Here is a 25,083-nt window from a genome sequence, read left to right on the forward strand (position 1 = left end):
GATAAAGCATGGTCTTTACACACAATGATAGAGCGTAAAGCGCTCATTGATGAAGGATAGTCTTTTCCCATAAGTATAGAATGTAAATTACCGTACTTGTTGATGAAGGATGACAGAGACCTCGTTAGAAGAAATTTACAGTAACAGGCTCTCTAAACTTTATCCAAATAGGATGGCTGATGTATGTTTATGCACTGCACTTCCAGGGGTGGATGCTGCCCTCTAGCGTCTGGCGTCTGGCAAGTGTCTTTGCCTTTTTATAACTTGATTGCCTTCAGAGATCCTATGGATGAGAAAGTGGACTTGTTCACACCAGATGCAGTCCAGTGCGTTTTTATTCTGCATCAAGAATGCATGGACAGTGTTAACTTTTATTCCAATTACCTAGTTCACACCAGTACAGCGCATTCTAGTGCAGTCAACAAAATTAGGATGTTGTATGGGAAGTGGCAAAATGCATTGAGATACATAAAAAACACTCATGCAGAAACACATCTGGAATGCAGAAATTGTGGTGATCTGGCCATCAGGCTTGCACAGAATCTATACAGTGACAGATTTTGCCTGCCAAACAGCAGAGTTAACTTCGATATATAAACTTCAGAAATGGCATTACATTCAACACTGGAAACTGCAAGATTTGGCACATTTTCTGGAAAAAGTGGAACCTGGCAACTGACTTTTGGTTGATGCTTTTGACAGACCTAGTACAAGCGCTGGTGCACTCTATGTCACTAGTAACTGTTGTTATAGGACAGGCTGCAGATTTAACAGATCACAGTGGAGGTGTTTCAAAGTTACTTTGTACATGAAATCAAGTCCAGAGCAAGTTGTTAAGATGGTTGGAAAGTCTTTTTGAAAGCGTGTCCATCCAGTCTTTTCCAGTTGAGCCCAGGGGGCCTGAGTGAAGTTGATGATTGTATCCTTCTTCTGGAGGGTTTGGATGACAATCATCAAAGACCAGTGGGTCCAGAAGACAAGTGGGAGTACAATGAAGAATTCCAAAGTTGATCACTGGAACCATTTTATCTATGACCAACAGCTCTCAGAAGAGAAAATGTTTGCAAGATTTTTATACTGCTACAAGGCCATCAGGCCAGTGATGCCAAAAACATAGAATCTCTGGGGGCTTTTCTCTCCAGTTTGTCTAGTACCTAAGTTAGGAGCCTTCTTGCCTGTTTCAATTTGAAGGCATCGAATGTGTTCATACACACCAAGAGGTTCAAGATGGAGTCCATGCAGCCAGTTACAGAGACAGTTCAGCAGCAGGACCAGTTGGTATCAATCGAACGGCCGACTCATACTTCCATGTACCGATCAATGCCGAGCACCAGATGCGTGTGAGATTTGCGGTGGCCAGATGTCACTTCCAGTTCAGGTGCCTGCCTTTTACAGAAATGACACAGCCCCAGGAAAATTTTTGAAGATCTTGTTGGCAGTGGTGGTACCTTTGCCAGGTGGCACATAAGGGCGTTTCAATTTGCCTTCTTTATCCTATGAGCTGAGCTGTCTATGGATCAGAAAATCTTTGTGCCTATACAAATTCAACATTTTGGGGATTTTGTACATCATCACTATGCTTCTTTTGGAGGCACGTCTCTCGGCCCAGGAGATGATTCTGATGCCAGTGTCTGGGGCTGGGGAGTCCACAATCTGAAGAAACAAGTGCAAGGCCATTGGAGTGCGGTGAAGTGCAGACTTCCCAAGTATCTTGAATAGAAGGAAGCCTTTTCTAGCATTGCAAGCCTTTCAGGATCTCCAAGGGGGCCTGAGTAAGGTTGACAACAAGACATTGCCTGGCAAGGGGACACCAAAGTCTTCTTGCATCTTGCAAAGAAACGTGGGGCAGAGAACAACTTACAGTCCGTTAAGGTTGATCTTCTTGCCAGGGCTGCAGAATTAATTATTGGTTCAGTTAGGCAGAATATTTTTTAAACAAGTACCTCATACAAAATATTGGCCCTATGGGGCGTTTCAGCAGTAGTTCTTAGGGAGACTTCACTGAACATGCAGCTTCTGATATTTGCAACAGGATACCAATGCAAAGACTCCATCATACAAGATAGGTTCACAGTGCTTTTGTCTCTGGTCAAATGAAATCTTTTATGGTAAGATCTGTAACAGCACCTCGATCCAATGACACTACTTTTAATACCCTGGCTATGGAATAGGCTACACTAGAGGTGCAAGGATTCTCATCTGAGGTTGTTCAGACCTTGGTGACCAGAAGATCACTACATATGTGGATGTTAAAGAAAATTATTTTGTTTGCTCAGCAAAAGCTTTCTCTACTGTGTTCCCTGCTCTAGCCCATATTCTTGACATGTTACAGTCAGCGCTAGAGGTTGATCTGGCATACATCTATATTTAAAGGTACAAGTCTCTACTTTATCTTTTTACAGGCTGCAGATAGGTGCAAAAGCCAGTGACCAGATGCTTCTTGCAGATGACAATCTATATACACTATGACCTTGAGGGAAATCCTTGTTCCCTCTGTGGGACTTAGGCTTGGATCTGAGAGCACCCTTTGCTCCAATGGTTTAATTTCCATTGAAGTACCTCACGGTACTTCAAAAACTACCAGTTCTCCTGACAGCAACCACTTTAGACAGAAGGATGTTGAAGATTGCAACACTTTCCTGCAAGGGTCCTTTGGTGTCTTTTTTTCTTTTCTTTTTACCAGAGATAGGGATACCACATCTAGCTCCAAGGTTCAATTTTAAAGTGGTATCCAGTTTCCAGAAAAACTGGGAACTAGTCCCTCCGAGTTTTTACACGAGAGTCGCTGAGTGCACAGTAGGAAGACTTCAGATTTCTTGCACATGGTCGAGTTACCAACAGTGTACTTGGTCAAAAGAGGAAAGTGTACAATCTTTTAATTTAGCCATCAGGCCCTCAAGAGCCATCCACTCTTGGGTTACAAGGGTGATTAGATTGGCATGCAGGAAGTAGGCCTTTCTGCTCTGAAACAATTGCAAACCTATTTGGCTAGAGGTGTGGCAGTCTTTGGGGCAGTTATGCCAGGATTGCTTGGAAGATATAGGTAAAGGCTAGCTTGAAGGTCTGGTGTGGCCTTCATTCAACCTTACAAACTAAGTATGCAGTCAGCAATCTTACTCGCGTATTGATAATATCTTTTTAGATCACCATCATCTCCAACTCCTGCAGTCCGCTCATATAGGTACAACTACTATTTCCGATCATGCGCCGGTATCGATGTGCATGGCCATGCCCTCCTTAGTACAACGCTCCAATAATTGGAAGCTCAATGACTCTCTCCTCTCTATCGAGGCTGATGTAGCTGAGTTATCCTCCCATATGAAACAGTATTTCCTTGAGAATACTTCTCCCGAGTCCTCCCCCTCTGTTGTATGGGAGGCTCACAAGGCTACCATGCGGGGACGACTCATGGAACTGGGAGCTAGAAAGAAGAGGGAGCATGGCCGGCAAATCGAACAGGTCATCGGACAAATTGCAGAATTAGACAAGCAGCATAAACTTACCTTACATGTGGCCCATTTAAAAGCTCTTACTTTGAAGAGGGAAGAATTAAAAACCCTCCTTGATATGGACACCGCCAGGAAATTCCGACGCTTCGCCCAGACGTTGTATGAATGGGGAAATAAACCCGGCAGGCAATTGGCGAGATCCCTCAAGGCGAAACAAACCAGGTCATTCATCCCCAAAATCAAACTCCCCAATGGCAATTTAGTACACGCCACTCCCCACATTGCTGCGGCTTTTAGCGATTATTACGCGGATTTGTATAAGGTACAGAGCGAAATGGCCTCGCTAACACTGGGGGAAAAACGCAATCGCATACAGGCTTACTTACAAGAGGCCAATTTGCCCACGTTACCCACGTCCGCACTTCAGGCCCTAGAAGAAGACTTTACGGTGGAAGAATTCCAGGCAGCCCTGAAGTCATCCCCAACGGGAAAGGCTCCCGGCCCCGACGGCTATACTGTTTGCTATTATAGCACGTTTAGCGACGTTTTACTCCCTCACCTCACAGCTTACGCCAACTCTATCTCTCGCAATTCGTGTTTGCGCCCGGAATCTCTTGCGGCCCACATAACGGTATTACCCAAACCGGGTAAGGACCCCACAGCTTGTAGTAGTTATAGGCCAATTTCCCTACTTAATGTTGATGTCAAGCTATACTCCAAAGTTCTGGCTAATCGGTTACTTCCCTTAATACCTGGTTGGATCTCTAAAGACCAGACTGGCTTCATACCTGGCAGGGAAGCCAGGGATAACTCCCTCCGGACCATATCCCTGATTCAATACGTTCGTCGGTGCTCCCAGCCCACCCTACTTGTTTCCACAGATGCCGAAAAGGCGTTCGATAGGGTGGACTGGGACTACCTCAAAACGACTTTGCATCACCTAGGCCTTGGCCCTAAAATGTTCTACCGGATAACCTCCCTTTACTCCACCCCCACAGCCCGTGTTCGCATAAATGGCTCTCTGAGTGAATCATTCTCACTGCACAACGGGACCAGACAGGGCTGTCCTTTATCTCCGCTCCTATTTGCCCTTACTCTCGAACCCTTCCTGTCCACCATTAGACGTAATATTGACATCCACGGTGTTCAAATAGGGCCAGTGACCCATAAATACGCGGCATATGCTGATGATATTTTATTTTTTATTCAACAGCCCCGTGTCTCCCTGCCTAATCTGATGTCGGCCCTCTCTACCTACCAAAAACTCTCCAATTTTAAAATAAATTTTTCTAAATCAGAAATTCTGAATATTAACCTCCCTAGACGGGAAGCGGATCTACTTCGGCCCCTCTTCCCTTTTAAATGGGTTCAGCGTAGTATGAAATATCTCGGTATTTTTCTTACACCGAATATCCACTCCCTCTTCCGTTATAACTACCTCCCACTACTAAACAATCTCAGGGAAGACTTGCGGAAATGGAAGAATCTTTCACATTCCTGGCTGGGGAGGGTTAATGTAATTAAAATGAACGTATTGCCCAGAGTCTTATTCCTATTCCAAATGATTCCCCTGGGGGTACCTATAGGTTTTTTTGCAATTTTACAGACCATGATCTCCCGCTATGTCTGGAGGAACAGTCGTCCCAGAGTGTCTCGGGACGTCTTATATCGTGCCAAAGATGCTGGGGGTCTGGCCCTTCCAAACCTTAGGTTGTATTATTATGCAGCAGTACTTTCAAGGGTGGCAGACTGGAAGTACGCTGCTAACACCAAACTGTGGGTGTCCATGGAGCGCTTATTATGTGGGGCAGACCTCACGGTTGCACCGTGGATCCCTCGAATACACAGACGCCTTGGCACTGACACCTCTTCCCTTACTTCCTCCACCTTGGCTATATGGGACAATCTTCACAGACAGTGCTCCTGGTCTTACAACTCCCCTCTAATGCCCCTTCTTCACCATCAGTACTTTCTACCGGGTCTGCTAGATCCAGGCTTCCGGGCCTGGTCCTCGGATGGGCACCTGATGATACACCAAGTCCTGCGGAACTCTACCATTAAGTCTTTGTCGGATATACTCGGTGCTAAACCGGCTACATCCCTTGACAGGTGGCGGTATGTTCAGTTAAGCTGCTTCCTGAGGGCCTTGCCCCAGCCACTGAGAGGTTCCGAGACTTTGAATGAAGTTGAGGTAGTGTTCTACCCCAAAGACCCCCCCCTACGCTGCATCTCACTGCTCTATAAGGCCCTCATCAGACTCCTTCACAACTCATTCCCGCCCTATCTGGCCAAATGGGAGGATGATTTCAATATCAGCCTCACAGATTCACAAAAAAGGAAGGTACTACAACTCTGTCATGTCTCATCCATTGCTACTCAAATTGCCGAAGTTAATTATAAATTGCTCACCAGATGGCACTACACCCCTGTGAAATTACACCAGATGTTCCCTGAAAATTCCCCGTTGTGCTGGAGGAACTGTGGGTTTAGGGCCACTCATGCACACATCTGGTGGTCATGCCCCCTTATTCAGCAGTTTTGGTCTGACGTCATCCAGATTACGCAACGTATCACTGGCATCCTCCTCCCTAATGATCCCTGGACCATTCTCTTCCATGCTACTACAGATTCGGTGGGCCGGTACAAACGCTCCATCATCCCCCACTTGCTGAACGCAGCTAAGGCACTTATTCCTGCCTTCTGGGGTCAACCCAAGATCCCGTCGCTGAAAACCTGGATGCATAAAATAGCGGCGGTTCACCTCATGGAGGACTTTACTCATGCTAATAAGACTACCTCTCAAAAAACCCTATTGACTTGGTTTTGTTGGGGGGAATTTACCTCAACTTCATTCTACAAAGATATCTTAACGCAACCCCACTGAGCCGTGTATGCTGAATGTTACCGCGCAGGCCACCGCCCACCCATTTTTCCCCTCCCCTCCCTGACTCTTTTCTGTTCTTCATGCCCCCCCTTTTCTTTACACTCTCTTGCCTTTCTCTGTTCTTTAATTACACTTCTCAGTTTCTATGATAGACAACATGATGCCCGGTCCTTTTATAGGTGCTGCGCACCTTGTTCATAACCTCCAGAATGTTTGTTCCTTTGGCACTTCCGTTATTATTGTTCTACTGTACTGATTCCAGGCTACTCTAGTGCTATTGATCATCCTGCCCCCTGGTTTGTGGGATTGGGCATTGATGGATTGATTGTATGTTTGATTGTATGTTTGTTTGTGAATTCTACAGTCCATGTTTGTTGTTTATCTCCAATAAACATTTATTAAACAAAAAAAAAGTATGCAGTCAGCAAGTTTGGGGCAAGAGAGATCAATTCTTTCTGGCTTTAGCAGCTTTTCTTTGATTGTCAGTGTCCCTTCGTTTGTTCTCTCCCACCCTATATTAGCTTTGGTATATCCCATTGTGTGTGATGTGAGGTAGGCCAAGAAAACGAAAAATTGTTATCAAATACTTACCGTAATTTTCCTTTCCTGGCCCATCCTCACATCAGCACAGGACTCTCTCCCTAGTGGCCTGTCGCAGGCTAGGTTATCGAGCATCTTAGTTGGGGGAGGTGCTGTTTTTTATTCAGCTTGGAACAGGTGGTCCTATGGGGCGCCGCAGGAGGTGTTAACCCATTGTGTGCTGACGCGAGGACGGGCAAAGAAAGGAAAATTACGGTAAGTATTTGACAATTTTCCGTTATTCATGTAATTACATATGTGTGGAGCACCCTTTTAGGATTTTGTTTCTGAAGGCAAATAAAGTAGACTGCACAGTTATACTACTCTATCTTCAAATGTTAATTCATAATGAGACTTGATAATAAGCATGTAACATTGTTGGGTACAAGAGGGCCTGAGGCTGCAGACAGGTCAATATCATTCAAGTGCGCCTAAGGTGTGCTCTCTAAATATATGGCTTTGTTGTTGTCAATGTGTTGCTTTTCTATTCTGATGTGTCTTATGTCTGTGACAGAGATGTGGATGGCTCTCCCAGATTTCCCAGATTATAATAAATGGGGATTCTCCCTCACCTCCTTGAACAATGATGTCTATGTTACAGGTCAGTATGACAGAACATTGGGAAGAGTAAAACCTGCTATGTTCATTAGCTTTAAGTAATTTTTTTGTAAATAATGCTATGCCGGAAAGATCTTTTTCCTGCAACCGACACACATTACCTGTTGTAAGCATACGGAATTGTTTACAGAGAGCAATAGGGGATCAAAGGAAAAATTCCATCCTATCAATTAACATTTAGTCTGATGCCTTATGTTAAGTACACCTTGGTTGAAAATCAGCCGAAAACAGTCAGTTCTGTAGTTCCCGGCTGGCTTTTCGGCCCGTGTGTACAGTTCCTTGTCTGACAGAAACCAATCTCACCACCAGCTTCTGTTGAACATGCATACTGAAAAACCAGCAGCCGATCTGCATCCAATCAGCGCATGCAGCCAATGCTTGTGAGTGCTGCTGACAATGTATTCTGGGGGGGGGGGGGGTCTGCCCTCCTGTCAGAGCACAAAAGTACAACAGGGGAGATCTCTGTACTGACATGGCATAGTTAGTACAGCGACCATCTCAGTTTTTTTGTTGTTCAGCTCACTGGGTTGAACAAAAAAAAAGACTCCCTGTTTGTACCAGGCTTTAGGGTTATTTCTTAGATTCATTCCTAGCACAAACCTTGTTTTATTGTAGGAAGCTGTCAAAGCAATTTGAATATGAAAGAACTTTGTTTTGGTGTAAGGAAACCTTTGTAACATTAAAATATCTGCTTGATTCACTTGTCATGCTCTGCATTCTAAACAATCAGAAATATCCATACACAGGACATACAAATTAAAAAATATGTAAACCTAACATTTTATATTGTTGCTATGTGCCTGCTCTACCATGTACTTGTATGAAAAAGTATCAAAAAAACAGACAACACTAAGCAGGAGAACACACCGTGGTCAGTTCTCTTAGCTATTCTGGGAACTCAGCCTGCACTCCAACTATGATTAGCCTTATCCTGACAACCCCTCCTTGCACAGTCATTCAATAGGAAGATCAGTGTCCTGCTGTTTCTCTGCCACTAGCTCTTATGCAGCTAAGTACAGAGGTAAAGTGAAAAGGGGAAAAAAAAAGTATTTACAGTATTTCACAAAAGTGAGTACACCCCTCACATTTTTGTAATTATTTTATTATATCTTTTCATGTGACACCACTGAAGAAATTACTATTTGCTACAATCTAAACTAGTGAGTGTACAGCTTGTATAACAGTGTACATTTTCTGTTTCCTCAAAATAACTCAACACACAGCCATTAATGTCTAAACCGCTGGCAACAAAAGTGAGTACACCCCTAAGGGAAAATTTCCAAATTGGGCGCAACGTGTCAATATTTTGTGTGGCCACCATTATTTTCCAGCACTTCCTTAACCCTCTTGGGCATGGAGTTCACCAGAGCTTCACAGGTTGCCACTGAAGTCCTCTTCCACTCTTCCATGACGGCATCACAGAGCTGGTGGATGTTAGAGGCCTTGCGCTCTTCCACCTTCTGTTTGAGGGTACCCCACAGATGTTCAATAGGGTTTAGGTCTGTAGACATGCTTGGCCAGTCCATAACTGTAGGCAAGAAACACTTGTCTTTGTACTCCTGGTTGCCGCCACACACGCTTGACACCATCAGAAACAAATACGTTTATCTTGGTCTCATCAGACCGCAGGACATGGTTCCAGTAATCCATATCCTTAGTCTGCTTGCCTTTAGCAAACTGTTTGTGTGCTTTCTTGTGCATCATCTTTAGAAGAGGCTTCATTCTGGGGCAACAGCCATGCAGGCCAATTTGATGCAGTGCGTGACGTATGGTCTGGTCTGAGCACCGAAAGGCTGAGCCCCCACCCCTTCAACCTCTGCAGCAATGCTGGCAGCACTCTATTTCCCAAAGACAGCATCTGGATATGACTCTGAGCACATGCACTCAACTTCTTTGGTCGACTATGGCGAGGCCTGTTCTGAGTGAAACCTGTCCTGTTAAACCGCTGTATGGTCTTGGCCACCGTGCTGCAGCTCAGTTTCAGGATCTTAGCAATCTTTTTATAACCTAGGACATCTTTATATAGAGAAACAATTCTTTTTTTCAGATCCAAGAGAGAGTTCTTTGCCATGAGGTGTCCTGTTGAACTTTCAGTGACCAGTGTAAGAGAGTGAGAGTGATAACCCTGAGACTTTGTAACACTAATGAATCATATGACACAGGGGAGGGAAATTGGCTAATTGGGCCCAATTTGAACATTTGTACTTAGGAGTGTACTCACTTTTGTTGCCAGTGATTTAGACATTAATGGCTGTGTTGAGTTATTTTGAGGGGACAGCAAATTGACACTGTTATACAAGCTGTACACTCACTACTTTACATTGTCACATGAAAAGATATCATAAAATATTTACGAAAATGTGAGGGGTGTACTCACTTTTGTGAGATACTGTATATCTACACACATATGGATGGATCGGTTTACAAGGTGAGGGTGTACAATCACTTTAAACTATCCATATGCAGGATACATATTTTCATTGACAAAAATTACTTTTTTCGACTGGTAACAACATGAGTGTAGAAGACATCTGCCACTTACAGCAGGAGCACAGACAAGCTGCTACACAGTTGAAATAAAAATCTGAGGACTGTTTTACCTGCCAAAGGATTTGTAATTCTGTTCAGCTGCTCTTGTGATTCATACATTTCTTCCAGACAGCACAGACAGATCCTTGACAGCCACTTAGACTAGCACAGCTTGATTCGGAATACTGGTTGAGAATACACCCCAACTGTCATTTTCCTGTCAAATATTATTGTCCATATTGGTCACTGAGGCTCACTGGACAGGGGGATGGCATTTGTCAGGCTTTAGCCAAGTGAGGTCCCTGGGTGCTTTGGGTGCTTGTGTAGCCCTACAGAATTTGCCCATTTCATGTTGCTAGTAAATCAACAGCTACATTTCCCAGAGGGCTGAGAAGATCCTGGAATAAGTGGCTGCACTGGTTGGGTGCCAAACCAAATCCCCTTTAGCTTATTTTATTTTATTTTATTTTTTTAAAGTACACTTTCCTTAGCTGTTTGATCAATTATGGCTGATACATTTTCTGTGCAATTCAGGGAAGTCTGTCCCCAGTAACAACATTGAATTATTTTCAAAGAGGCCTGCTACATACATGAAAGTGAACATCCCTTGCAGTTTGTCTTAGGAAAGTCTTGTGCACACAATGAGAATATTGGAAGAATGATCGTCCATATTTTTTTTTGCATGCTAATCTCATATCAAAAATGAAGAGGTTACTCAACTTACGAAAACTCTCCTGCATCAGTATACAACTTTGGAAGTGATGTAATGGGTTGAATTTCATTGTATTGTAATGTATTATTTCATTTCTGATTTCATTTTCATGAATAAACTTGGGGAGAAAACTGTACTAATTAAACGAAAATCGGACGTTGTGTTCATGTACTATACACATTTTATAGCTTGCAGCTACAGTTTTTGTTGTCCAAAGAGATTCGAAATTGGCTGTTGAAAGCACCATACTAAGGATCAGAAAATCGACCAATTGAGCCCCATATGGAAATTTTCAGACAATTTTCTTATTGTGTGTACGGGCCTTTAGAATCTGATATTTAGAAGCTTGAAGTGACTAAAAGGTTCCATTAAGCTGTGTGCTGCACAGTTTTCACAAACGTGAACAGTAAATTAACACAATAGTAATGTAAAATGTAGATTTTTCTCACTGTCACTCTATTTTTCCCAGGAGGCTCTCGAGGTTCAAGAGATGATTCATGGTCCACACGTCATGGCTGGTGCTTTGTATTAAATGAAGGATTATGGAAGCCATTATCACCAATGATACATCCACGCACCAACCACGCTAGTGCCTCTTTGAATGGGGAGGTATATGTCATTGGAGGTTAGATATCTCAGTACATAATTATAAAAAAACTCTGGTAATGATTAGCATTCCCCATAGTATTTAAGGAAAACCACTGGGCTGTAATTGCATACTCTGTTCACAGGAACTCTACAGGAAGAAGTGGCAGTCGAGTGTTATGATCCCTACGGCGGCACATGGTCAGCTGTAAGCCCCGCCCAAAAGTATGTCAGCAACTTTACTGCTGTTGGCTGCAGCGGAAAGTTGTATGTGGTTGGCTCCTGTGCTGTAAAGTACAATGCATTAACCCTTCAATGTTACAACCCATCTACAGGTATGACACCTCTCTTATTTTAAAAACAAGTTTTTTTGTTTCTTTTTTCGTTTTGAAACACTCTGCTTAAAGTGTAATAAAAAAAATCTAGTGCTCACATGTTAATCTATAACTAATTTAGTGTTAGTATCAATTTAAATGTAGCGCTATAATACAGTACAAAAAATGTTCCAAAAAAGTACAATAAACTCAATTACAGACAGATATAATGATAACATATCCACCCAGTGTCCAATCTTTATGATTATCTTTATGATCTTTATGATTACTGTCATACGATCCGATCTGCCAGTCGGATGGGGAGCGGATCCCCATTCGTCTGTTTTTAGCGGACAGGATCGGATCATATGTCGGCGGGCATTGAGGGTCTGATCAGGTAGGTCTGCCTAAACCACGGACTGGCAGACCCGATCGGTCTGCTTGTGTGAACGGGACCTTACACGTGGGACATACTGTATGTGTGGAGAAGGAGAGCACAGATGACGCTGTGGGATTAAACTATCGTCTCATAGAGGTTTATTTACTAAAGCTGGAGGGTGCAAAATCAGGCTCACTTCTGCAAAGAAACCAATCTGCTTCTAGCCTCAGCTTGTTCAATTAAGCTTTGGCAATAAAACCTGGAAGCTGATTGGTTTCTTTGTAGAAATGAGCACGATGTTGCACTCTCCAGCTTTAGTAAATAAACCCCATACAATGCTATATGCCAATCTGTCTTTATAGAGGCATATTGTTTTGGTGAGTGTCTGTCGGTTGGTAAGTGGAGAAAGACAGAAGCACTAGTGTGTCGCTTTGGAAGATTGCTGAACACAATCCCTGATATTCATAAAGACTGGTGCAGGCAGATTATGCCCAAGTGTCTCTCATGCATTCTAAAAGAGGTGAAGAATGCATAAAATTCATATGCCTGTCCCGAACTTTGGCTCACCACTTTTAGAATGCCCGAGAGGCACTTTTGCCAAATCTGTCTGAGACAATTTTTCTCTCTGTATGCCAAAAGAAAGTTGGTCTTAATTAGCTCTATTTTTACCTTTGACGCATTCAAAGCGACAAAATGTAACAGGGCTCCAATACAAGGTGACATCCACAACCTACAGCCATAACAACAGTGTAGTGCCCAGCCAGCCCGATCCCATATTCTGGTTGCTGCTTTTTTTAAATGGTACTGAGTTGGATATTAATTTTTTTATGTGTTATTATTATATCTGTGTGTAACTGAGTTTATTGCACTTTTTTGGCCCATACTTTTATGTACTGTATCACAGCGTTACATTTGAATTGATACTAACACTAAATTAAAGTGTAAGTTCCCCTTTCACACTGAGGCATTTTTCAGGCGCTGAAGGGCTAAAAATTGAACCTGTAAAGTGTCTGAAAAACGCTTCCCCTGCAGCCCCAGTGTAAAAGCTTGAGTGCTTTCACACTGGAGCGGTGCACTTGCAGGACGTTAGAAAAAGACCTGCAAGCAGCATCTTTGGGGCGATGGAGAAGCGGTGTATATGAAATGAATGGGCAGCTTCGGCAGCGGCGCTACATGGGTGCTTTCAACTACTTTTTAGCCCCTTCTAGGGGGTTAAAAGTGCCCCGCTCCTGCCAGAATAGCGACGCTTTACTGCTACCGACCCCTCCACCCCACATATGAGTGTTTAATGGGAGTAGTAATATGGCAGCAGTAAAGTCTATATCATCTGCTAATGTTGGTGGGTGTGCATACATATTTATTATATTTTTGGCACTTAAGGATAAGGATAACTTAATTTCTTATTCTTTTTACAGATAGTTGGTGTGTCATTGCATCACCATTTATTCCAAAGTACCTCTCCTCTCCTCGATGTTGTGCACTGGGGGGCGCTATCTATCTTATAGCTGATAACACCAAGAAAGTTTATATGTATCACATAGAAGTGAACCTGTGGAAGAAGGTAAGCAACTGGGTAGGGGCAGAATTTGCTGTTATTCTGTTTTAGGTTGGAGATTAGTCCTTTTAGACACAGCCAAATAAATGTATCCTTACAAAATCATCATCCTCTTTAAATCTGACAATGCAGATTATTATCGAAATTGATGGCCGGCTCATACACATTTACGTTGGCAAAATGGTTCATTACCGCAAATCAAACGTACCTGTACGTTGGCCCCTTTAAAAGCCATAGGAGGTGCGTGCGTTCGCCCGCTGCATGCCCGCTGCACTGTGGGGGACCCAATGTGCGTGGCCGGCAGGCGTGATCGCCACGGCCACCTGCATTTGCGGGCACGAGAGCCAGAACGGGGATTGGTGTGTATAACCACGCAAATCCCTGTTCTGACAGATGAGAACAGACACATCGGCTGTTTGTAGTAATTACAAAAAGTGATATATCTCTTCCCCCAGTAAGTAATGCTCAGGAGGGAACACATTTATCTCCTTGATCGCCCCCTAGTCTTAACCCCTTCCCTGCCAGTGACAATTACAGAGTAATCAGTGAATTTTTATAGCACTGATCGCCGTATAAATGTCAATGGTCCCAAAAATATGTCAAGTGTCCGATCTGTCCTCCGCAATATCGCAGTACTGCTAAAAATCGCAGATCTCCGCCATTACTAGTAAAAAAAAAAAAAAAATGCCATAAATCTTTCTCATAGTTTGTAGACGCTATAACTTTTGCGCAAACCAATCAATATATGCTTATTGCAATTTTTTTACCAAAAATATGTAGAAGAATACATATTGGCCTAAACTGATGAAGAAATTAGTTTTTTAAAAACATTTATGGGGACGTATTAGAGCAAAAGTTAAAAAAAATTTTTTTTTCAAAATTGTCGCTTTTGTTTGTTTATAACGCAAAAAATAAAAAACGCAGGGGTGATCAAATACCACTAAAATTGGCTCTATTTGTGGGAAAAAAGGGGCGTCAATTGTGTTTGGGTACAGCGCCGCACAACCGTGCAATTGTTAGTTACAGTGACGCAGTGCCGTATTGCAAAAAATGGCCTGGTAATTAAGGGGGCAACTCTTCCGGTCTGTAAGTGGTTAATCAATGCAACTGATAACGAAAAAAAACAAAAAACATGGATGGCTTTAGAATTAAGATAGTGTATGCTTCATTCAATTCTAGGTATGGGCTGTTGTACATTCCCTTATGGAAAAACAAATAAAACATTGAAAAGAAAGTTACCGTAATTTACGCTTTATAGTGACATGGATAAATAGTGATAGCTCCATCCCCCCCCCCCCCCCACCATGGTATCATCTCCAATCTGTAAAGAAGAGTTACAATGGTGAGTGCTCAAACTAAATAAAAATTAAAGTGACCTGACACTGGGTATTACATTTACTTAATCACAGAGTGTGATATGGTAGGTTATGGTGATGGTAGGAAAGGGTAAGTGACTAATGGGACTGTAGTTATGCGTAGAAGAGTTTATCAAAGGCGCCGAAGGAAAGTTATCAATCGGTCAGAAAAAATGAATACTGTATATACACGTACAAATTTCACCTACTTCTGTTTTTGTACAAAAAAAAACGTTTTATGAAGGAATGCCCGTGTATTTATCTATTGTATCTGTGGGATCATGGATTCTTTGTACAATGATTTTTTTTTTTTATCCACTGTGTATCTTGCTCAGGTGCAGCTCCTGCATACCCTTCATGAGAATGGAGGCATGACCTCTGCAGGGCCACAAATCTATGTGACAGGTGGCCACTGGCATGGCATGGCACGTGAATACAGTGTGGTGATGGAGTCATATGACAGCAGTACTGATATTTGGACTCGGGAAGGGGCCCTACCAAGTCGCTGGATGTACCACTGCACATCTGCCATCTTCATGGACACCTCTCGCTGGCCCAGAATATTCCGAGGACGATCAGAAATGGAAGTTTGACAGAACATATATAGTCTGTGGAGAGTGCAAGACAGACTTTGCAGAATTTACTGTATTAAAATATGGTTTACCGTGGTGCTCATCTGGAGAACATCAACTCACTGATAATCCTGCAAATCTGTACTTCATTATTTTACAAACATGATGCCTTCGAATTAATTACAGAGAGTGAATTCCATTGTTATCAGTGTTAAGCTAGTCACTGATGTTATATTTACAGTATGTACTTTTATATTTTTAAGCATTTAAAGCGATGTAGAGCCCACTGAATAATATATGGCTATGTTTGTACTGATAATACACCAAGGGTAGTTTCGCACAGTCACACAACGTAAATTGCAATGCAAAGCCACAGCTATCAAAGCTAGCAAAACACTCACACTTTAAGCACTTTTTTTACACCTTCCTGCCCAGACTAATTTTCAGTTTTCAGTGCTATCTCACTTTAACTGACAATTGTGCGGTCATGCAGCACTGTACCCAAATACATTTTTTTAATGATTTTTTGAGACAGATAGAGCTTTCTTTTAGAGGTATTTAATCACCACTGGGTTTTTATGTTTTGCTAAACACATGAAAAAGACAGAAAATTTAGATTAAAAAAAAATGCTTTCTTAAAGAGTAAGTAAACCCTGATGGGTTTTACTTCCTCTTTTTATCCCTGCAAAGTAAAAGCATAATTGGCTAGTATGCATTGCATACTAGCCCATTATGTGCTACTTACCTGTAAACAAAGCCCACACTGTCCCCGCTGGTGGCCGAGTCCATCTTCGCCCCTTTTCCAGCTCTGTGACTGGAATGCACGCGGGAGCCGTTCGTCACGGCACTTGCCAGTGAAGAAACGACACGGAGGGTCGTTTATTCACAGCGCATGTGCCAATGACATCATCGGCGCACTACAAGGTAAATATCTCCTAAACGGTGCAAGTTTAGGAGATATTTACAGTACCTTACTTATTATAGGCTTACCTATAGGTACAACTTCCGCATTGGGGGTATATAACCACTTTAATTTCTGTTAAAGAATTTTGAAAATAAGTAATTTTCATCTTCACTAATGTACACTAATGGGCGCTGATAAGCTGTGCTGATGAGGATGCACTGATGAACACTGATGAGGCTGCACTGGTGAGGATGCACTAATAAGCTGCACTGATGGACACTGATGGGGATGCACTAATAAGCTGCACTGATGGACACTGATGGGGATGCACTGATAAGCTGCACTGATGGGCACTAATGACGATGCACTGATAAGCTGCACTGATGGGCACTGATGACGATGCACTGATAAGCTGCACTGATGGGCACTGATGAGGATGCACTGATAAGCTAAACTGATGGACACTGATGAGGCTGCACTGATGTTTCACTGATAGGCACTGATGGGGCAGCACTGATCATTAGAGCACTGATGATCAGTGCCCTGATTATCAGTGTCATCTTTGCCATTTATCGGCTCTCCTTTTCTCACTCAGAGACAGGGTGAGGAAAGGACTGCTGATAACTGGCAAGTCTGTTTACATGTGACCAGCTGTGATTGGCAGCTGATCACATGGTAAAGGGCAGCTGTGGTTGGCTTCTTACCACGATCTGTGATCAGCTGTGTCCAAAGGAAACAGCAGTCACAGAGCAAGCCTGATGCGTATCCCATGGGGTATGGTTCTGGGAGGATGTCAATGGGGGCCCTGCCAGAACTAGAGAGCCACACTGTAGTCGTAGCTGTAGATCACTTTTTTTTAGGAAGCAGAATGTACAGGGCTATGGGAATTGTTAGGGAATAAAAATCACACACATACATTTACATCTGGATAGACCAGTGGCTTTTTTTCAACCTTATAAACGTAATGGTAAATGTCCTAAAATGTTATGTATTGTGTCTTTTCAATACTAAATGAACGATTTATTGTCCTGGCCTAGAAGGTCAGCTTCTTTCTTTGTGGCATTGTGCAGCAAAACACAATTGATACTCTTTTATTTATACTGAAGCAATTAAGTAATTTTCAGCATTTTTAAAGAGTACGTAAACCCAACATTTCATATTACTGATATGTACCTGCTGTACCATGTATAGTACGAAATTAAAATGTATCCTATTCTCTTTGTATTGCTTCCTATGTATGAAATCCCTGGTGTTCCTGCCAGTCCTAAACATGAAAGCACATCATGGTCAGTTCTCTAGCTTTGCTGGAAACTCAGCCTGCTCTCCTGCAATGATCAGACTTGTCCTGACACCCCTCCCGCACAGCTCAGTGTGATGTTGTTTCTCCTTCCCCCAGCTTTTATGCAGTTGAGAACATAGATTATGTGATCACTTATAAAAAGGGAAAACATTTATTTATATTGTTTTTTTTTTTTTATATCTATACACAAATGTTTTGCCTTTGATTTCTATTGTAAACTGAATGGGTTGTTTTACAAGGTAATTGTTTACAATCACTGTAAACTTATAGCTTTACTTTCAGTGATACTTGGTGATTTTGTTATGAAGGTCCTTGTGCAGGCAATTTCTGTTCTACATTGTAGCCCTTTCAAACTAAGACTACAAGCAGCTGTTCTGATACACAGGCATGGCCCCCATGTTATCATCATAAGAACAACCATACTGAGAAATGATGTTAAACAGTCGCTGAACTGTATGTACAGTAGATAGTAAGTGGCTGCAGGAGATCTGCAGCACTGACATGCAACATGCAAAAAGAAAAAAAAAATGTTCATACACAGCGAGTGCTTTAGAAAACTAAATATCAACTGATTATGTTTAACATGTACCTAAACTTTGTCTGAGCCTGACATTATAGCTAGAGTAAAAGTTTGAGCCAAAGAATAAAACATAAAAAAAAAAGAAAAGAGAAGAAAAAAAAAAAGAAGCGTGCAAATGGTTGTCTTTTATTAGCAGTCGAAATCCAACTTGTTTAAAAGGGAAAGATTCCTCCTTCTTTAGAGCTTGGATATGAAGAATAGTGCCCGCCTTGGCAGGAGAAAGTGTAGGTGCTATTTTGGTGTGTGTGTTTGTGCTTCTATTTATGGAGTTTTGATCAAATGGAATCTGGAGGCAGCAATCCAGTGCAAGCAGGGCCGGTGCTACCACTAGGCAAACTAGGCAGCTGCCTAGGGTGCACTGCTGCCTAGGGCGCCCGGCCACTGGTGTTCCTACTCTCTTCTCTCTGCAGCAAGCAGTCTCAGAATCAGCAGGCAGCCGCCGCTCCGTTCGCTCATAGTGTCAGAGGTGCAGCGGCGGAGAACTGTGTCTGTGTCCCGACTCCCGAATGAATGGAAGCAAACAAACATTCATTGATGTGCAATGGTGGGCCGCATTTGATGGGCGCTGGTGAGGCTTCATTTGATGGGCGCTGGTGAGGCTTAATTTGATGGGCGCTGGTGAGGCTTCATGTGATGGGCGCTGGTGAGGATGCATTTGATGGGCGCTGGTGTGGCTGCATTTGATGGGCGCTGGTGAGGCTTCATTTAATGGGAGCTGGTGAGGCCACATTTAATGGACGCTGGTGAGGCGCAATTTGTTGGGTGCTTCATTAAAAAGGTGGGGTATACATGGGCACCCCACGGGGGGCGGCAAAATTAGGTTTCGCCTAGGGTGTCAGAAATCTTTGCACCAGCCCTGAGTGCAAGGCATCTATATTAACCTCCCTGGCGGTATGATTCAGTCTGGAATTAGGTGCTGAAAGCGGTACAATTATTTTGCACGGAAATCTGGCTTTTATTTTGTAGTCCTGTAATTCTTAGGAATAACGCTCTTAAATCTGTTCAAACCAGAGTCTAGCAGACATCCCGGGTATGATAAAGTTTATAATATAATAAAGAATAATAACATTTATTCAATAATGTAATAAAATCCTAAAACACTGAAAAATTGACACTTTTTGGTTGCTATGGGCAATCTCCAAATTCCAGGCAGTAAAAAACAGTATTTATAATATAAAAGTGCATGCAGGGCATTGCACAAACCACTAGGGACAAAGGGGGTGTGTATTTTTTAATACAGCACTGTAATCTGTAAGATTACAGTGCTGTGTGTGTTTTGTGTGTTTTAACTTTTTTGAATTTGCCGCCGTTCTCCGCTCCCGTGCGCCGTAACGTCGCAGGGAACGGAGCTCGGCGGCATTCGGCACTGTGAATCGAGCGCAGGACGGCTCGATCACACAGCGCGGCGGACATCGCTGGATCCAGGGGACAAGGTGAGTAACGATCCCTGTGTCCTCCCCTGCATCGAGCGAAGCAATCCCGAGTCTGGCTCGGGGTTACCGCTCCTATCAGTAAATTCCTAACCCGAGCCATACTCGGGATTACCGCTAGGGGGGTTAATCAATATACACTGCTCAAAGAAAATTAAAGGAACGCTTTTTAATCAGAGTATAGCATCAAGTCACATTAACTCCTGGGATATTGATCTGGTCAGTTAAGTAACAGCAGGGGTTGTTCTTTCGTTTCAGCTGCTTTGGTGTTAATGAAAATAACAACAGGTATACTAGATGGGCAACAATTAGACGACCTCCAAAGCAGAAATGGTTTTACAGGTGGAGGCCATTGACATTTTATTTCCTCACTCATCTTTTCTGACTGTTTTTCACTAGTTTTGCATTTGGCTAGGGTCAGTGTCACTACTGGTAGCATGAGGTGATACCTGGACCCTATAGAGGTTGCACAGGTAGTTCAACTCCTCCAGGATGGCACATCAACTCATGCCATTGCCAGAAGGTTTGCAGTGTCTCCCAGCACAGTCTCAAGAGCATGGAAGAGGCAGTAATGCCCTGTACACACAATAGGATTTTCCAACAACAAAATCCATTAGATTTTTTCCAACAGATGTTGGCTCAAACTTGTCTTGCATACACACGGTCACACAAAGTTGGTTGGAAATTTCGAACGTCAAGAACGCGGTGAAGTACAACACGTACAATGAGCCGAGAAAAATGAAGTTCAATAGCCAGCTCTTCTGCTTGATTTCGAGCATGCGTGGCACTTTGTGCGTCAGAATTGTGCACACACGATCAGAATTTATGCAAACAGATTTTGTTGACGAATAAATTGAGAACCAGCTCTCAAATTCTGTGTGACGGAAATTCCGATGGAAAATGTCCGATGGAGCCTACACACGGTCGGAAATTTCCAACAACAAGCTCCTATCAGAAATTTTCCATCAGAAAATCCTATTGTGTGTATGAGGCATTACTCTAGGAGAGCCAGACATGTCCATAGAAGGTCCTTAACCCATCAACAGGACCGGAATCTGCTCCTATGTGTAAGGTGGAACAGGATGAACACTGCCAAAGCCCTACAAAATGACCTCCAGCAGGTCACTGGTGTGAATGTCTCTGACTAAACAATCAGAAACAGACTTCATGAGTGTGGTCTGAGAGCCGGACATCCTCTAGTGGGCCCTGTGCTCACTGCCCGGCACTGTGGGGCTTGATTGACATTTGCTATTGAACACCAGAATTAGTAGGTCCATCACTGCTGCCCTGTGCTTTTCACCGATGAGAGCAGGTTCACCCTGAGAACATGTGACAGACGTGAAAGGGTCTGGAGAACGTTATGCTGCCTGTAACATTGTTTAGCATGATAGGTTTGGTGGTGGGTCAGTGATAGCCTGGGAAGCATATCCATGGAGGGACGCACAGATATCTGCAGGCTAGACAATGGCACTCTGACTGCCATTAGGTATCGGGATGAAATCCTTTGACCAATTGTCAGACCCTACTCTGGTGCAGTGGGTCCTGGATTCCTCCTGGTGCAGGACAATGCCCAGCCTCATGTAGGGAGAGTATGCAGCCAGTTTCTGGAGGATGAAGGAATTGATACCATTGAATGGCCCCCCATGCTCGCCTGACCTAAACCCAATAGAACACCTCTGGGACATCATGTTTTGGACCATTCGACGTGGCCAGGTTGCACCTCAGTCTATTCAGGAGCTTATTGAAGCTATGTTACAGATCTGTGAGGAAATACCCCAGGACACCATCCGTCATTTCATTAGGAGCATGCCCCAACATTGGTAGGCATGCATACAAGCACGTGGGGGCCATACAAACTACTGAGTACCATTTTGAGTTGCTGCAATGAAATTCCAGCAAAATGGATAGGCCTGCTGCATCATTTTTCACTTTGATTTGGAGGGGTGGGGGTCTTTGAATTCAAACCTCTGTAGTTTGATCATTTTAATTTCCATCAAACGATGTGGCATCCTTTCATTCCTAACACATTACCCAGTCCATATCAGTACAAATATCCAGCATAATGTTTTTTCCCATTGAGGTCTGATGTGTTTTCAAAGTGTTCCTTTATTTTTTTTGAGCAGTTTAGATGCTGTGCTCTGGACCTTGAAAGAAAATCTAAGTCCTGCTTATCTCAAAGTCCCCACCCCTCAAATTAAAAAAAACACAAAAAAAGTTAGAGTGATACTAAATCTTTGTTTTTTAAAACATTAAAATAAAAAAAAGATGTTATACTTGCCTGCTCTGTGCAAGGATATTGGGCATACCTTCTCTTTTTTGGTTCTCCACTGGTGCTGTCCACTCCTCCTCTTTTCCGAGTGCCCCAATAATGAGCCATGTGAGCGTGCTCCTGAGCCAGACTGTATGCGTCCATAGACACACGCAGTGTGGTTTGGCCCCTGGCCCCCCTCCGCACAGGATTTGACTGGCAGCAGCAGTAGCCTATGGCTCCCTCTGCTATCAGTGTAGCCTGCTAGAAGAGGAATAGAGAGGAGGACTCTAAAACATGTTGGGGGGGGGGGAGTGAGGTATTTTTGTTGCCTTCATGCAGGGTCAGTGACCCTTCATGCGATTCAGTTTGCATTGTGCGCTATACAAGTATTTCATTCATTCATGCAGGGAATGCATTAAGGTAAAAAGACATTTTAACTTTAGAACCACAAATTGAAGACAAAAAACAAACAAAAAAAAAAGTTCGCTCTGCTTATAAAAGAACTGCATACTACCTTTTAATCTCTCCAGATTGCTTGCACTGGTTCCTCACAATGTAAATGAAAGCCTTTTGTAGACCATTCTTCATTCTGATCAGCAGGAACACAACAAATTTAAGAGCAGCATTTTTAATTAGATCTTATTGAGAATACTGTGTTCGTTTCTGGAGAACTCACCTATTGTAAAGATAGAAGTCCAGAGACTGGCAACAAATATAATGAAAGGTCTGAGGAATTAAACCAGTGTTTCTCAGCCAGGGTTCCATGAGAGGTCCCCAGGTGTTCCTGCCATGATCCACCGTTCATCACAAGCAGATCACATCCCCAAACATCTGACAGGCTGTGGAGGAAAACTGACATCACTGTCCTGTGCCTGTTGTGGGCAGCCCTTCCCTCCAATATATCCCAGGAGCCTGTGTGTGACGTCACTTGGGAGGGATGGGAATCAGCGCACAAGATACGATTGCATCCAGGTGGCCATGCAACCATTTCGCTTCACGGGATAGTATCTTCAAAGCAACTTAGCTGGATCTCTGGGTAGACTTAAACTGCTTCCCCGTCGGGATCCGGCGAACTTTAAGCCTCCTTGACAACCTGGACCCTAAACTGTGCATTTTTTCTTTTTTTCAAGTCTCCCCGTTCTTTTCACCCACTCTAGAGGGTATTTACCCAAGGGCTACGGAATGTAATTATTTAGTTGGTATACTTAGATCGTTTGGTCTGATAGGACCTGTTCGGGTCCGCTTATTACAACACAAGAGGACTGTATGTAGTCTATTGTTTGCTGTTTATTGTGCAGGAATCTGTTTCTGTAAAACTCTACAGCTATGTTTTGTAATTTTTATTTGTAAAACCAAATAACGGAAAATTCTATACTCACCTTTCCGTAATTTTCCTTTCCTGACGCATCTTCATGGCACCACACACTGGGTTGTGACTCCGCCCCCACAACCTGACAGGATTGGTTAACTATAAATTTGAAGGGGAGACCTCCCGCTGCATTCTCTGTAAATATCATCATAAATTAAACAAACGGGAGGGATTTGTGTGGTGCCATGAAGATGCGTCAGGAAAGGAAAATTACGGAAAGGTGAGTATAGAATTTTCCGTTTTCCTGACGCCTTCATGGCAGCACACACTGGGAAATAACTCGCCAGACGGGTGGGTAAATGCAAAATATATTTAATTCCTATAATGCCGAAGAGTTGGCTCTAATAACAGATCTACCAAACTCTGCCAAGGACAAAAGGGCAGAGTTCACTCTATAGTGAGAAATGAAAGTATGTTCAGAAGACCATGTAGCTGCCCTACAAATCGTCTCCGGAGAAACTCTGCAATATGCCGCCCAGGAAGTAGCCACTGCCCTAGTAGAATGAGCCCTGACGTCTTCTGGAATCGTCAAATGTTGCGTAGAATATGCCTTTTTAATGGCCCTCACCAACCAGGTCGCAATAGTGCGTGAGGAAGCTGGCATTCCGCGTCTAGTTCCATGAGGAATAACAAAGAGAGAGTCCGTTTTCCTAACAGAGGTTGTAGCTGACAGGTAGTTGGTGATGGTGGATTTAATGTCCAGCGGATGAGGATATCCCTGATCATCAGTGAAGGATGGAAGGACAATATCTTGGTTATAGTGAAAGGAAGAAGCCACTTTGGGTATAAAACGATCTGAGGGTCTAAGAACTACCCTGTCTGGAAAGAAAACCAGATAAGGCTCCGAAATAACCAAGGCTTGAATTTCCGACACTCTTTTGGCCGATGTTATGGCAATCAGAAAGGCAAGCTTCAAGGTCAGGTCCCATAGTGAAATAGATTCCACAGGAATAAATGGTGGACTAGAAAAAGCGTGGAGAACTACCGATAGATCCCATGCCGGAAACATAGGCTTCCTAGGAGGCTTTATCTTCAGACTAGCCTTAAGAAATTGGATGACCAGGGGATGAAAAGCCCATTTTGTGCCTGTTTTAGCCGAGAGAGCCGAAACCTGCACCTTGAGGGTGCTTGAACTGAGGCCTTTGTTAATTCCTGACTGAAGAAACTCCAGGATTTGAGGTGGTCCCGGAGCAAGAGGGTTCCAACCTCTTTCTTGGGCCATAAGGCAGAACTTTTCCCAAATTCTAGTATAGATGGAATTCGTGGAAACTTTCCTAGCCTGCATTAAAGTAGAAATGACCTCCTGGGAGCAGCCTTGCGCCTTCAACCTAGACCTTTCAACTTCCAGGCCATCAAATGTAACCTCTCGGGAGCAGGATGAAGAAACTGCCCCTGTGAGAGGAGGTTTGGTTCTAGTGGCAGAGCAATTGGTGGCTGGACACTGAGTTGTAGAAGAGTCGTAAACCACGGCCTCCTCGGCCAGAACGGAATTATTGCGATTACTGTTACTGAAGACCTCCGAAGTCTGGACAGGAACCTCGCAATTAGAGGAGTAGGCGGGAATATATACCCCAACTTGAAACTCCATTGATGTGTCAGGCAGTCTATTCCCTCGGCTGACGGAAACGGATTCCTCGACAGGAACCTGCGACATTTGGTGTTCAAGGGAGTAGCTGCTAGATCTATCTCCGGTGTCCCCCAGGTTCCCGTCAGGAAAG

General features: G+C 43.3%; 1 protein-coding gene across 2 annotated transcripts in view; it reads left to right on the forward strand.

Annotated features, from left to right (window-relative positions):
* KLHL30 (kelch like family member 30) overlaps window positions 1-17,657 on the forward strand; it is a 77,608-nt gene extending 59,951 nt beyond the window's left edge. For both annotated transcript variants that reach the window (XM_077488497.1, XM_077488498.1), the window contains 5 exons: window positions 7,427-7,513; window positions 11,241-11,396; window positions 11,503-11,691; window positions 13,465-13,610; window positions 15,295-17,657. In XM_077488497.1, coding sequence (XP_077344623.1) covers window positions 7,427-7,513; window positions 11,241-11,396; window positions 11,503-11,691; window positions 13,465-13,610; window positions 15,295-15,552 — 836 coding nt within the window. In that variant the 3' untranslated portion in view covers window positions 15,553-17,657. The remainder of the gene's footprint in view (window positions 1-7,426; window positions 7,514-11,240; window positions 11,397-11,502; window positions 11,692-13,464; window positions 13,611-15,294) is intronic.
* Window positions 17,658-25,083: the final 7,426 nt, after the last annotated feature.

This window comes from Lithobates pipiens, unplaced genomic scaffold (assembly GCF_037356315.1).
Source record: "Lithobates pipiens isolate NorthernLeopardFrog02 unplaced genomic scaffold, aLitPip1_a1.2 Scaffold_18, whole genome shotgun sequence".
Taxonomy (NCBI): Eukaryota; Metazoa; Chordata; class Amphibia; order Anura; family Ranidae; genus Lithobates; species Lithobates pipiens.